The sequence below is a fragment of the Larimichthys crocea genome, chromosome XIX, assembly GCF_000972845.2.
Source record: "Larimichthys crocea isolate SSNF chromosome XIX, L_crocea_2.0, whole genome shotgun sequence".
In the NCBI taxonomy this organism is placed as follows: domain Eukaryota; kingdom Metazoa; phylum Chordata; class Actinopteri; family Sciaenidae; genus Larimichthys; species Larimichthys crocea.
Window position 1 is genome coordinate 1,232,452 of NC_040029.1, and position 14,880 is coordinate 1,247,331.

The following is a 14,880-nucleotide window of genomic DNA, read 5'->3' on the forward strand; positions in this document are numbered from 1 at the left end:
GCCAGTTAATGAGTCCTGGCTTGACTGATAAAAATCCCACAGGAATGAATAATGTTGTCAGTTTGTGTGGGTGGCAGTGTTTCCTCCGCACTCATTTAACTCCGATGGCTCAACGCAGCTGGTAAATTGCCACAAGCTAGAAAAATGTAAATACAATAAGTATCCATCATCGTTATTGCTCGGCTTATCCGAAAAGCTGACAACGACAACTGTGATTGTGAAGCAGATGTCCATGTGTCATGATGCAAATAATGAAAAGTGAGACATTCATGAAATCTAACAGTTACTAGAACAGTTATTGGCCTGCAGTGAATAGAAAACACTGTATGTGAATATGTGTGTGTGTGTATGTGTGTAATTTAACCTGGGATATCCTGAGGCGAGCAGGGTGAGCGTTGCTGTTGCAACGGTTTCCAGGGGTACCGGTGTAAGAAGGATTTGAGGGGGGTGGATGGTGATAGAAGGAAACTGGAGAGTAATAGTGACAGACAGCTCTCGGTAGGGTTGATGTCTCTCTTCTCCTTCCATTCCCTCCCCTCCTCTGTCTCCCAAGTAAAGAGGGATGGACAGTTTGGTCACTCTTCCAGAGCCTAGGAAAAAACATTCAACACACGGGTCAGTCAGTGGAGACTAAAGGTGGAGTTATCGATGCACATAGTCCCTGTGATGACGTTACAGGGCAGTAGTCTCCTGGTCTGCCTGAATACTGTCATACAAATCTCGTCTGGATGTTATATAAATGTGACATATTCTTCATTTACATATTCACTGTCGGGTTCTCTGAAGGCAGCATGTATCTCATCCATCTGCAGTCTCAAACTGGAGTGATGTTGCACTTTCACAATCACGCACAGCAGAGCCGCTGGTTAAATTGGGTGCAACAGGCACCAGACTGCATATGTGCACATCAAACGCGTCGTTATAATTAATTATTCCACAGTTTTTCCTGCTAATCCACAGGCGTGTTGGGTAGTGACAGGCTGAAAATGGTTCACACAGTTCCATGAAAAATCATCATTTAAAAGATCATTTAAAAACTTCTCTCTCCCCTAAAACTTCCCCAGGACCGTCCATTTCTGCCACTCATCTCTTTATGTCATCTTCTAGCATGTTGTCTTCTTTTTAATGAGTCTGTCATCTGAAGCTCGGCATGTTAATCCAGGTATACGTGTGTCTGTGATCACCAACATAATACGATAGAGATCGTTTATGTCACAATATGATTAAGCAGGCAACTACTCTGTTGCCAGACTGTCGGCAATTATTTCTGCATGTAAAACAGTCAGAAATGTCAAGTGGCATCCTCAATATGTCCAGAAAAGTGAATTCAATTTCATCATCATCTGCTCTTGGCAGTACATTTGAGCTGCTGTATTAATATTTGAAACTCTGCACATAGCAAACAGCAATAAACGTCCTCCGGGGAGAACTCTCTGCAGCCTTCCCAATACTGTCAGTGTGTCATAGTGTGGAGCGCCCTGTGTTTAAATGGGAAAACACTGTCCATGAAAACACTAAGAGTGTGCATTGCACACCCCAGATGCACTTGACTACAACTGGGTCCATGAAAGTACAGTTCAACGGACCTTTGCACTCAGTGCCTTCATTGTACATATTTAGAGAGACAAGGATTGATGCGAAACTGTATACAATATATCTGGGTAAGCTATAAGAGCCTGCAATGTTCTGTGTGTATAAAAATGTTTCTAAAACATTTAGGGTTCTTTCCAATCCAAAGAAAGGGTCTGATGAGACTCCACACAGACAGTTTTAATGGCTATATTCTATATATGAATAATGATTCCCAACCTTTTTATTAAGGGACCCCTTTTCTATCATTGAGTACTGATGACCACATATTTTATAGATTACTCATATTATAATCAATGCATAACAACAACAGTACAGGACAACTGATGAACTGTACATTTAAATAGTGAATGAAATAAGTGAATTAACTTTGTGTAAAACAATTTGAGCAGGATGAATTTTCCTTTCCTTTCTGCATTGTGCATTTTTCTTCATGTATTAACAATCATACATACTAAATCGGCTTCTTTTGAGTGTTCTTAGTTGATCCTATTTATTATGCCAACAGCTCTTTGGTTGTTGAGTAAAGATTCTGTGAATACGACTTCTGTTCAGGTGTTGTTTTTTTACTTTATCTGAAATAATAATCCACATTTATTCTAAGATATAGGCCAACTGTATTTTTATCTATTTTTTTTTTTAAGTTCTCCAACGCCCCTTAAAATCAAGAAGCCTTGTGATCCCGAGTGGGAACCCCAGGTTGAGAACCAATGACCTAGCACACTGAAAAATTAAAGCATTCTTTCTCAAACTGAAAAAAAGCATCAGTGGCCTGTTTCTGGTGGCTCTCAGCTTGACAAGATTAAGTACTGCCTTAAGTGGTTTGGTCTCAGGGTGAAATATAATTCCTTGTTTATGGTCCATCACTAAAGATTATTAAGTCCCCATGATTTAATGGTCAAAGCTACATGAGCCATTCTTTCACTGAGCATTATTTTAATTTAGAGTTAGTTATGTGAAATTATATTCTGAGGGAGGTTACACTCTATTAAGCAGTGATATATGCTGTTATATGTTGTGTTGTGCATTATCTGGTTTTTCTCCAGATGTGTGATGGTGTGATCTGAGCCTGTGTGGAAGAGAACAACTATAATTTCAATGACATGACTGTGTGTGTGTGAGGGAGGGGAAGGTAGTGAGAAATAAAGTAATCCATCATAATATGTGTGTTTGTGTGTGTGTGTGTGTGTGTGTGTGTGTGTGTGTGTGTGTGTTTCCCATCACTCCTCACCTGTTCTGATAGCCTCAGGGCTGATGCTGACCACCAAGCAGATGGACTGGCCGGGCCCCAGACTGCCTGATGATGGAGATACCGTACAAAGCTCCCCCTCTCTTCTGTCCTCTGTTGGTACTGCTGTTGCACTGCAGTCAAACCACCAGTTTACATGCTCCCTGGTGCCACTACGCCAGAACACACTGTCTGCACACACTGCTGTCAGCTCCACTGTCTGTGTGTGACAGAACAAGACAACAACGGACAGCAGGAACACAAAAGATAAGGAAACAGTCAACTATTTTATTTGTCAGAAAGCGGTGACAGATGTAAAGTGGGAGGACGACAGGTAGAAGTAAGACAAAAAAAGGAAGGGAGACAAGAAAACGATACCTTAGTGTGAGCATCAGACGGTGGTGTCAAAGGTTCCACGCTGAATTCAAGGCTGGACGGGGATATTTCCAGTGGGGCGCACAGCACTAACATTTTAAAAACAGCAGACATTCAGCTACATGAACCATGTGTCATGTGTGAAATTTGTTCTGTGCACGTTCAATGCTTCAGTTTCAAATATAGATATCACTCACTCACTAACACACACACACACACACACGACTCCACATTAATGACCCCACCTGTGGCCTGTATGCACGGTGACTGGGATGTCACCATGGTGACAGACTGGGGAAGAGGTTTGACGACATGCTTCCTGCTGCCAGCTGACAAGAAGGAGGAGGACGTGGAGGAGGAGGACGGTGGGGATAAATGAGACAGAGAGGCAGGAGGCCATCTCACTCCGTTGACCATCAGTGGCAAGTCAAAGTCATAACTGGCCACCTGCAACAAGACATTTCCTTGTCTTTTTTCTTTTCCTTTGATATTTTAATGTCAGACTAATACAAGCATAAGCTTAAGATGAGAAGGGACAAGGTCATTGAGCGTTCACTAAGCCCCAGCCTCTTTAGCTACTGTTGTTACACTAAATGACATATAATGTCAACCTGAATCAACAATCACATAGGTTACTATGGTTGAATCTAAATGTAAAAGATATCGTGTCCCAAACACTTGAGATGAAATAAAAGTTAACTCCAGCACCTCTGCTGCCACCTGCTACTGTTTTAATTATCAGCTGCTTGAGATATAAGGTCATACCTGACACCTACACTGACACTGCATTTACTCTTCATAAAGTCTCACATTCCAGTACAGCAAGATCCACCTTGCAAACTTGCATCACTCTCACCCAAGAATACTATTTCGCTGCTTGGAGAAATCTGAAACTTGACAGACCTGCTGTGCCTGGTAACAGTTGCTAAGAAGATTGCTGTTCAGAGGGCTCTTAGAGAGCAGCAAACTACAGATGCTAAACGTGCTTGAGCTTGATCTGCTCAGTCTAGATGATGCTGTATCTATTGGCAGATGTTTGGTCGAAATCTCACCTGAGTGGGGGAGAAGATGAGGGAACAGTCCACGGCCTGGTGGCCCTGAAGCTCTACAACGCTCACACCTGGCTCCTTCTCTGCATAGAAACAAAAGCACACCAAACTCAGTAAGCACAAGGTGTTAACTCTTTTGTTCTAGCTGCAGCCAGCAGTAATGCAATGACACTACATCCTGTCTTGCATGAATAAAACATTTCAACTGCGTGATATTCGGCATCACGTGTGTAAATACATACTCGATGAGGGCTGAGGGAGCTTCAAAGAGAAGTCTGTGTATTCAGACAGGTCGAAGGTGACCTGGGCTGCGGCCGATGACCGGTTTGTCAGAATGAACGGTATGGCTTGCTGAGAACCAGCATGGACACTGTAAAACTGAAACTGGGACTGAAAAGAGGGAGGGAGATATTAAAACAAATGCGTGAGAGAGGAAGAGTCATCTCAAAGGTGGATCAACATAAAGAAAGAAAGTGAAACTTGGAAAATTGCATGTATTATAAAGAACAAAGCATTTTCACTCCATCAGGACGAATGAAATCAATAATCGCCATTCCAGTTGTCTTGCCCAGACATTTAATCATCCAATCATTTACCATTTCAGCAGAGTAAGCAACTATACAAATATACAGAAAAGACTTAATTGGTACCTTTCATTGTGCTTTGAGAGGGAGTCAAGCTGAATTTCTGAATTCCTTTCATCTTTTAAGTTTGAGTGAAAGAACTTATTCAAACTTCACTGGTGAAGTTTCGAAAAGAATTATGTGCTGGCAAGGAAACTTAGTTCGGCACCTCAACGGCTACAGCAAGTAAGAATTAAAGAGAAAGAATACATTTCTGCTTTCAACGACTGGAGACATACAAAAAGCAGAAGATCCTTGTCTCCATTTCAAAGGTGCAACCCCCGCTGTTTCCAAAGACACACACACGCACACTTTAAACACAAAGTCTGACATTTTTTACATCATGACTTTCCTACCATTTTTTACTTTCCACATGTATGAGCCAAGGTATAATCATCTCTGTGGAGATTAGGAATTATAAAACTGTGGAAATTATCCAGAAATCCTTTTCAGACTGGAGCGCCCCGGGCTCCACCAGCACAAAATCAAGCCAACTCAAGATACAGCCATTACATTCTAGCACTGATACCATAACATCATGCCATTAACAGACTGCTGTATGTGTAAATGGGAATAAATTAGAATACACTACCTTTCAGTTATTATAAAGGACAATTATCTGCCGGCTTACCAAGAATTGAGCAATTGAAGCTATAACTTCACTTTTTATTAACAATCATGCAACAGAAATTGCATGGGAATATTGTTCCTCTGTGTGATGTAAATTTAAATTATTATTACAATACACTCCCTTTGCTATTAACAATCTATTGGCACATATTTGAGCGGAAAGTGGTTAATATATTATCTTGTGTCATTGGTTCATATGACATGTCTGCCAAGCACTGTGCTGTTGAGTGATGAGTTCCTTCTGAATCTGTCAAGATGTCAAAAGAAGGTCCTTTTCTGGCATGACTGCAGTTAAGAAAATGAAGATGACACCTCTGCAGAGATTATGTATTTGACAGTGGGCGTCCTCTTTCCACAATAGTTTTAGAAATGAGGCAACTGCTGCTATTAAGACAGCTGCTCGTTTAATTATGTTTATATTGTTAAGTGACAACGTGGTTTGCTTGGGGCTGTGTGGGTGGATGAATTCCATCCTTTTTTCTTCCTCTATGTCTATTTGTTCTCTTCTGATCTTGCATTTATACTGTGTGTCAGTCAGGTGTTTAAGTGGTGTGAAAAACTGGCAAAAAGTTAGTCACAAAAAAAAAATTCATAACGGCAGCAGCTAAGTATTGGCTTGAAATGTGGTTCAAGCTGACGATCATAGCCAAGTAACAAGAATATATTTTTATTAAATCATGGAAATTATCAAGGACTAGAACACAGAAGGACAACAGGTAATGCTGGCATTTACAGCAGAGTGCCTGTGTGCAAGGCCAGAGTGCAAAGTATGGAGCAAATCGCACAAACTGAGCTATAGAATACATTTTAGAGGTTCTGCAGCACAGTATGTGTGTAGGATTTCCATGTCCTTTATACATCAAAGAAATGCACAGAGCTCGATCACCCACACACACACACACACTTCAGGATTTATATAATAGTTTTGCAGTAAAAGCTAGTGCTTTTCTAACATTTAAGCATGGCCTTACTCCTGGTTGGATAGTTGATATTTATATTTTGTTAGGTTTTCTTCTTTGGAACAAACTGAATTTCAATAAAATATCACATATTGACTTTAAGAAAGCCAGTCTGAGTTTGGAATCAGTCAAAAGTGTACACCAGCCTGAGAAAGCATCTTAGTCAGTATAGTATCCTGTGTAAACAGTGGCAAATAATACTTTGTAATATGTCTTTTGAATAATGCTATAGACCACCTCTGGTAAACAAAAATAATTGCTTTCCTGCCAAAAAAAATAGGATGACATCAAATATACTTTGACCTACAAACAGATCTTTCAGAGACCAAATCTACTTTCTTCCATCTGAGGAGCATCTCCGGACTCCAGCCATGACTCTAACTAGGCTGCCCATAAAGCCCCGGACAGACTTCAATATGCCAAGAACCCACTCTGATCCCCTCCACACCTCCACCCCTCCACCCCTTTCAATATGCAATGCTGAGCCCAGTGCTGTTTGGAAACCTTTCCTTTTTTTGGGGGGCTTGTTTTCTTGATGGAAAGTGTCCTTGGGTTATGTGAAAGGTGCTTCAAATTAAATTTACTTGCTCTTCTTATTATTATTTACAAATGGATCCTTTGTACCGAGCGCAGTCAATTTGATGAACGGTTTGTTCATCATATTGACTGCACTTGAAGCATGGAGCAAAATATAGATTGATTTATTTGACAATAATAAAGCTGATTACACGACTACGTTCACCCAGTCGTGATGTACAATTATACTGTGGAGGATAAAAACAAAATAATGCTAAAAGCCTATTCCCGCTGTGGTTCTCGTTAGAAAGACAAAAGAGGAAGATGACAGAAGATCTGTCCTTCAGGACAAAACAAAAAACAATATCAACAAACAGAAGGCAGAATTATCATCTATTTATTTCTTTACTGAAGCATAAAACCCTTCTTAGACGACTGCTGCTGTTATGACAATAAGACTGATAGACTGCAATTGTTAAGTAGTGATAGTGCACATATTGCTGCTAATTGTTCATTGTCTTTATTGGTTTATTTGTCCACTTCTTGTACATTCATCCAAGTGCACATGTCAGTCCTTACAGTCATAGTTGGCCTGTTTCCTGTTACTACATAGAACACAGCATACACACAGCAGCAGACTGTGTGTGTGTGTGTGTGTGTGTGTGTGTGTGTGTGTGCTGTAAGCCTGTAAATAAAATGAGCCAATAAATGCTTTCATGCTGAGAAACTGTTGCGTTATTTTCTTTTTATGAATCTCCTTTCCTCTGACCATGTTTATTGCTGTGGTTAGTCACTCCTTCACTGATACAGAAAAAAACAGTGTGCACATAAACTTAATGTCAATGCACACGCACAGAAACTCACCACGTTGATGTCTACATCCGGAGGCTCCACTGATCCACCCACTCTGAGCTCAATGGACTTCATGTTCCTCAGAGCTATCTGTAATACAAACACATGCTCAGCGTGCATCAAATTCTCTTTTTATTTACTACACACACACACACATATAGACGAATCATCACAATGTCAAAATGAAGAGCCCTCGCTCCTCTTCTGTCTCTCTCGCTCACCTCAATTGTGGTGTCAAACTTGATGAGAGACTCAGGGTTGAAGTGGATCTTGAGCACAGCTTGGCCCCCGCTTGGCACCACCCCCTCAGGTGTACCCACCACCATGCCTGGCAAAGGACAAACATCCATCACCTGCAGAGTACAAAAACAGAGTGGCCATGTTTCTTGATTGGTGCGTTCAAGTATCTGTGTGTGTGTGTGTGTGTGTGTGTGTGTGTGTGTGTGTGTACCTGGTAGTAGGCATGATTCTGTCCGGTGTTGTGCAAGACTGCAGTTCTCATAGAAGGCATGTTGAGAGGCACTGATCCAAAAAAAACCTGTTTCTCTGCCAGCTGGACAGCGGTGGATCCAACCTGAAGAAGAGAAGCAAAATTCTCTTGACATTATAAATCAATGTTCAGTGATATTCAATCCATAGTATTTTATTCCACATTTGTCGTGTAACCACACTGCCTCCTGCCTTGTCTAATTCTCGTCTAGTCACAGATGTCCCACAGTCCCCCCAGAGAACAGGTATATATGTATGACTCGGTGAGAGAGCGATGGCAGTAATGATGACACTGAACAGCAAGTGTGAGTTTTTCCACTGCAGAAAGCATAAAAGTCACAAGCCTTACTTAAAACATAACACTTCTTGTTGCTGGACTGTGATCTGGTCTACTGAGGCTGCTGTCAGAGCAAAAATCGATACCTGCTTCTTTGATGGATTTGGCCTTGTATGATTGTTGAAAATAGGTATTTGATCATTTATTTCATTTCATTTATCATTGACGTTTTGAGATTGTTGGAAATCTTTTCGCTATTAACATTAATTGCGGCTGTCTTGAGCCACCTCAAGGTGAATTCATGTTGTTGTCACATTGCACGTCCCACAATTTAAGAAGGGGACTTTCAGTAATGTTACAGGAGTGACATAAAGAGTTGTTATGGATGTTCTGATATCTCAATACTGCTGTGAGAACTCATTAGAATCAGTTGTAGCCTCCATGGATTCAATCTGACCACAGCTAAAAACCTATTACAGCAGGTCTTCAATAGTACATTTGATACTCAAGTGGTCGAGCTCTGTCTAGTTCTCAAATGTGCACAAACAAACCCAAACAACAGAGTTTTATGTGAGGATTGACACATTGTTTATATTTTGGTGAAAATATGAAGGCTCAATGGTTTTCAAGTGTTTTGGAAAACATTACACGATTTCCAATAAAGGTTTCAGGTCTACACTTCTCTCCTTTTTTCTGATACTATCCATGGTTCTTCTTGTGTTTGACATTTTTCCAAGTTCAATGGTCATTAAAGTGCATAGATATTGATAACACAGCCAGATCTTGACCTAAAATCACTTGTCTCGCTTAAATTCACTGACTTATTCCAACAAGTAAGAAAAAAAATGCTTGTGTGACTTTATATATCTGTAGTTTTGTGAAAAAAGTAATCTTCCTTAGTCTGGACCAGACCTTAGCGACGCAGTGAAGACGTTGGGAGTTGCCCTCATGGACACAGAGGTCAAAATCTCCCTCTGAAGGGGCGGAGAAGGAAGGATGCCACACCACCTCACAGTCCAGTTCACTGAATGGCTCCACTGTACCTGGTGAGTGAGGCGAGTGGTTTGTTGTATCAGTTGTAATTCAATACATGAATCTATTCATTTAAATGTCTATCAACAATGAAGCCTCTGAAAGACAAAGTGACGTTCTTCACATTAAGGCTTTGAAAATGGTCACATGGGTACTCACACCAGGGGACACTAAAACTGAGCTGTGTTTTTAGCACCTGTAGCTGGTCGAATGGAGAACAGGATGCCATTCTCTGTGACTACTGGTCTCCATGTGAACTCTGCGGCATGGTTACGCTGGTTTCGAAGGGTAACTGAGCTCCTGTATCCTGACTGGGCAAGCAAAGCAGGAGTGGGGCGTAGCACCAGCAGGATCGTGGACAGCTCCAGAGCCAGGGGGACAACATGGGCCTGGACCACTATCTGACCAGGGTGTTGCTGGTTTACAGTGTAGGATATGGGTCTGGAAAGAAGGATGTTATATTGCACTTGAACTACAATACATGATTTTCATGTAACAGAAGTGTGTTGAGCTGCTTCCTCCACCAACCTGTGGAAAGAACCCAGCTTGTTACTTTGGAACATCAGGGGAAGGGTGTTGTGGGAGTGCGGTGGCAGGACGTGGGAGAGAGGTGAGGAGCCCTGCAGCTCAGGGCAGTCCACCTCCAGCTGCACCCAGACGAACACTGACAGATGATTGGTCAGCTCCAGCTTCTGAACACACACCGACTGCACACACACCTCTCCAAAGTCCACAAACAATGGACCTAATGAGGAAAGAGTGAGGGGTTTTTTTTCATATGAAAACAATTCCTCCACACTTAGGTATTTTTAACAGCATGTTTTGCTGTATTTCACAGTTTGTACCCAAGCTAATATTAGAAACAGTGACTTTAGCACTTCTAAATTGAATATCTAACCAATGTTGACTTGGTAGAGCTCCTGAGCTGTCAGAGTCCTGTTGCAGTCTGCCACCTCCTGGCTGGTAGAGGGAACTGTATTCATTACCTCTGAAACCTGGAGAGAACACAAGAGATCGAGAGACAGCTGAAAAAGAAAATGTTCCTCTGATTTTGCATTGAAATTCGACTCATTCGATCCATTTCAATGTGTTAAAATGTGTGCTTTCTTTGGACCACCTTTGATCTGACCTGATTATTGACCTTCCGGGTGATGGATGTCACTTGGCAGCTGCGTTTGGTTGCTGAGCAAGCATAGCTGTCGTTTGGCTTAGTCACTGTGATCTTATTGCTCTCCAGGTCACTGATGTGGAGTGCAGGCGGAATAAGCCCCTGGGAAGGAACAATCCCAATATCCACATTGTCGTCCACTTTTTCCTGCTGTCTAACAACAAAACACAAACAGTCTAACTTTATTTACTGTCCAACTGCACAAACAAAAGAAGCTTGGGCTTTTAGGTCCACGGTCAGAATATTAATAAGAAACCCTACCTGTCCTTCGCCTTCTGTAGGCGTGTTTCTCTGAGCTGTTTGATGAAGTCTGCGTAAACCTGTCGGTGATGCTGTCTCTGCTTCTCCTCTTCCTCAGTCAAAGCATAGTTAGTATCAATATAGCGATAGCGGTGCACGCCAGTGAAGATGGTCCTGAGTATGATAAAGACAGGAAGACTTCAGCAACTGTGGAATCTTTAAACTGAGATCATTTTAACGCAACTAAATGAAATAAATCTAGAGTCAACGCTTCAAATGATTCAGCTGTTGAATGAAGAGAAAATGTCAATCTGCACTCAGCTGGTTGAAGTGTGTTTTTTGACCTCTACCTGTACTGTCTGTTTGCAGAGGCAGGCCTGATGCTCGTGGCTCGGTCATTAGGAAAAGCCAGGAACTCCTCCCCTTCAGCAATCTGACTCTTCTCCCTGCGATGTACGTGGAGCCGTGTTTTGTTGGCGCAGAGAACAGCAGCGCGTGCCATCCTATGGCAATGAGACAGTTTGCTGGACTGAACATGAGGCCATGATCCGGTTGGATTGGTTACTGCTGGAGTGATGCCTGTAAAGCAGCAAATGTAGGTAAAAGAATCTTCTCATTTAAGGACAAGTCTGATGATAATATTTTTCTTACTGTCAAGAAATCCCACGAATAAACCCAAACCAACAATGGATGTATCCTGTTTTGTGTAATTTCTAAGCCTCTTTTTAAATGAAACTACCTTTCTACTGTCTTTAGAAGAAAGAAAGCCACAGACAGGGTGGACAAATAAAGGCATTGAGAGACAGACACATTGTTGGTTTTGGTCTTTTTGTTGGATTAAATCCTCCGATATTCACCAGGATTCAGTTTAGGCACAGGGTGTGTGGTCTCGCTGCAGCAGACAGCAGACAGGTGTAGAGTGATGGTGTGGAAGCTGCAAAGCTGAAGTCCAGTAACATCTCCATCAGCACTGCCACCCTTCGGAGCGACGTAACCTAACACGTCCAGCTTCTGACACACCTGGAAGCTCCCTTGCTGCCGTGCAGTGAACGACAAAACTACATCCTGGAGAAGACAACAGAGAGAATAAGTTCCCATATTCACTGCTCTATATGGATTTCTAAACAAATCAATCAATCATCATCAGCCTTACCTGGCATTGCCCAGGGAAGATGGTGCCAGAGGAGGGCTTGGTGGAGAAATGCACTAACTTGCGGAAGCGGAAGTTGACGGGAAGTTTAGGGCAGAGGTTGTGCAGGACACAAAGCAGGTCCACGCGTTGTCCTGTCACACAGGTGAGGAAATCAAACTGAGAGGAACTGGGCACCAGAGACACAGGCAGCCCAGAGCCCGTCACCGCCAGCTCCACACTGCTGTTACCTAAGAGACCAAGGAAAACACTGTTTGAATTAAAATATCAGTGTGATCTATCTTTAATTAGCATTTAATCAGTCAAGAAATAAACTGCTGGCTCAAACAGTAACTGTATTATGCGCTGTTACAGAGTGTGTGTGTTGTACCATTCTGGTGGGTGAAGCCATGCCTGCTTCCTACTGACTCAAACAGCAGGAACAGACAGTAGTCTTGCCGGCTGGGAGAATGATCACATCTCTTCTCCTCAGTTACACTGAAAGAGATATTATGTCACTCTATAGCAGTGGTCCCCAACCCCCGGGCCGCGGACCGGTACCGGTCCGTGGATCAATCAGTACCGGGCCGCACAAGAATTAATTAGTTATTTCTGTTTTATTTAATACGGTCATTTCAAAATAAAAAAAACGTTTCAAAATAAAAGACCGCTCGACTGGGACTATAATAAAGGGGGACTTACTACTTCATCCACAGTTGGTAGGAGAAGAAGAAAATATTACTTAATACTTAATATTTTCTTCTTCTCCTACCAACTGTAGATAGAGTAGTAAGTCCCCCTCTATTATAGTCCCAGTCTAAGTCGAGCGGTCTTTTATTTTGAAACGTTTTTTTATTTCGAAATGACGTATCTTTATTTTAATGTTAATGCTTAGACCATTGGGCATGACACAGTCTCACACTCACATACACAGACAATGTACCTCTTGCAGATGGGGCTGAAGCGTACTGTCACAGTGGTTTTGCCATACGGTCCCAGTTGACCCTGTTTAGGGAAACACATCAAGACCTGAGAAACGTCTTGGTTGGCTGGACTGCACTTCTTCATTCCCTCCAGTAGGACGGCATCTGTAGTCTTCTGCAGGTATGTTCCCTACACAGCCAACACAGTCAAAGTCTTGTATCATTTTCAGTTCACAACAACTGGCCTCTAGCTACTTTTCCCGAAGGCATCACTCACCGCCTCTGTCCCAGCAGTAGTTTCTTGGAGCAGACAGACCCAGTCACATGCCTGGGGTGCATTGTTTTGCAGAACCACATTCTCCACGCAGGATGTCCCAAAGTATACAGGTCCAAACCAAAGACAGGACAGTGGAGCCCCCTGGAAAATGACACAGCATCTTTACATGAACACCCTTTAGAGGTATCACAGTTAAGTCATATCTGAATTCCACTTGCACCAGTGCATCACCTGCAGGTCAAAGACCTCAAGGCGCTGGGTCACCACCTCAGCCCTGATACTGAGAACCACAGTGGTGCGATTCTGCAGTTTCACCCTGAGACAAAAAGAGGGTGAAGTTCAGGTAGAGAGGTTACTCAAGGCCTAATTTCACATTGGACTGTAAATGTTCCAGTATAAAATGAAGCAATGATTCAACCAATACACTTCTTCTCTGGTTTCTTTCAAAATCTTAAAACCTTAAATATGTGACTTAGCATTTAGCCTCTAAATCCTGCGTGTGAAGCCTTTCTTACAGAGCCTTCTCATCAATCCGCCTGGGCCTGTCTGTAAGCAGTTCCACTTTGAGCCACTGGGTGGCGCCAGCTGCTATGACTCCGCTGCAGGGCGAGAGTCTGACTACAGGGTCTCCTTTGTACTGCACATGGAACACACCTTCAATGCACACAAACACAGACACATGCATATTATCATAGAGCCATTTTACCAAATGCTCACTAATGTGTATATTATATATATTAATATTTCTTTCTCATGCATGTCAACCATGCATTTGCTGCCAGATGTAATGTATTGATAAGAAAATGACATAAGGAGAGTTAAATATTGTTACAAATTAACTATCACTATACATTTTTTATAATGTTTAATAGCTGTTATAAATGAGGAAAAGAGAAGGAATGAAGTAGCAGCAGCTTTAATTATTCATCCTGTGACTTTTTGAGTTCAAAATGTATTCCTAATTTCATTTTTGTTCACTTTAACTGAAGAATTTTATCTATTGAATAAGATTGTATTCAGATTCTGAGAAAAAAAAAAGAATTTCATTGTCAAAGTTAAATAAAATAATGATAAAATAATAATAACTTTGATGTGTCATGGAAAATGTATATTTCATACCTGAGTATCACCAGGCCAAGAGAGGTATGCATGATTTACCTGGTGCTGATCCCTGATTGGTTATACCATGATGTTTGCTGATCACCTGACTGCTGGCAGCAATGCAGCCAAAGTCTAGTACTGAGTCCATTAGGAGGGAACAAACCCTGGGGAATCTAGATTGGAAAAAAAAAAAATGTAGAGATGCCATGTGTGTTAAATCTGATATATATTTACCAGACAGCAGCTTATTTCTGGACTGCTTACCCCATGAGCGGGATTTCAATGGTCTCTGAATCATCTACATGGATCAGAAGGACATCTCCGACCTCCTCTTCCTCCTTTGGAGTGAACTCCAGCAAACCACCAACACACAGACCAGGAGGCACCACCTCGGCTGAGTTAGATGACGTGAACCTGAACAC

The 14,880-nt window shown here is 41.9% G+C and overlaps 1 protein-coding gene across 5 annotated transcripts in view; it reads right to left on the bottom strand.

Annotated features, from left to right (window-relative positions):
• The window catches only part of LOC104936889 (cilia- and flagella-associated protein 47), a 50,385-nt gene that overhangs the window by 33,436 nt on the left and 2,069 nt on the right, over window positions 1–14,880 (bottom strand). For all 5 annotated transcript variants that reach the window (XM_027291799.1, XM_027291800.1, XM_027291802.1 and 2 more), the window contains 25 exons: window positions 14,723–14,880; window positions 14,516–14,631; window positions 13,873–14,011; window positions 13,589–13,673; window positions 13,358–13,498; window positions 13,101–13,270; window positions 12,549–12,655; window positions 12,182–12,408; window positions 11,886–12,093; window positions 11,379–11,607; window positions 11,050–11,202; window positions 10,750–10,942; window positions 10,519–10,615; window positions 10,149–10,365; window positions 9,817–10,061; window positions 9,501–9,631; window positions 8,274–8,396; window positions 8,044–8,175; window positions 7,835–7,912; window positions 4,485–4,632; window positions 4,246–4,325; window positions 3,439–3,640; window positions 3,197–3,282; window positions 2,822–3,038; window positions 365–590 (listed from right to left, as the gene is read on the bottom strand). In XM_027291799.1, the coding sequence (XP_027147600.1) occupies window positions 365–590; window positions 2,822–3,038; window positions 3,197–3,282; window positions 3,439–3,640; window positions 4,246–4,325; window positions 4,485–4,632; window positions 7,835–7,912; window positions 8,044–8,175; window positions 8,274–8,396; window positions 9,501–9,631; window positions 9,817–10,061; window positions 10,149–10,365; window positions 10,519–10,615; window positions 10,750–10,942; window positions 11,050–11,202; window positions 11,379–11,607; window positions 11,886–12,093; window positions 12,182–12,408; window positions 12,549–12,655; window positions 13,101–13,270; window positions 13,358–13,498; window positions 13,589–13,673; window positions 13,873–14,011; window positions 14,516–14,631; window positions 14,723–14,880 (3,908 nt within the window). The remainder of the gene's footprint in view (window positions 1–364; window positions 591–2,821; window positions 3,039–3,196; window positions 3,283–3,438; window positions 3,641–4,245; window positions 4,326–4,484; window positions 4,633–7,834; window positions 7,913–8,043; window positions 8,176–8,273; window positions 8,397–9,500; window positions 9,632–9,816; window positions 10,062–10,148; window positions 10,366–10,518; window positions 10,616–10,749; window positions 10,943–11,049; window positions 11,203–11,378; window positions 11,608–11,885; window positions 12,094–12,181; window positions 12,409–12,548; window positions 12,656–13,100; window positions 13,271–13,357; window positions 13,499–13,588; window positions 13,674–13,872; window positions 14,012–14,515; window positions 14,632–14,722) is intronic.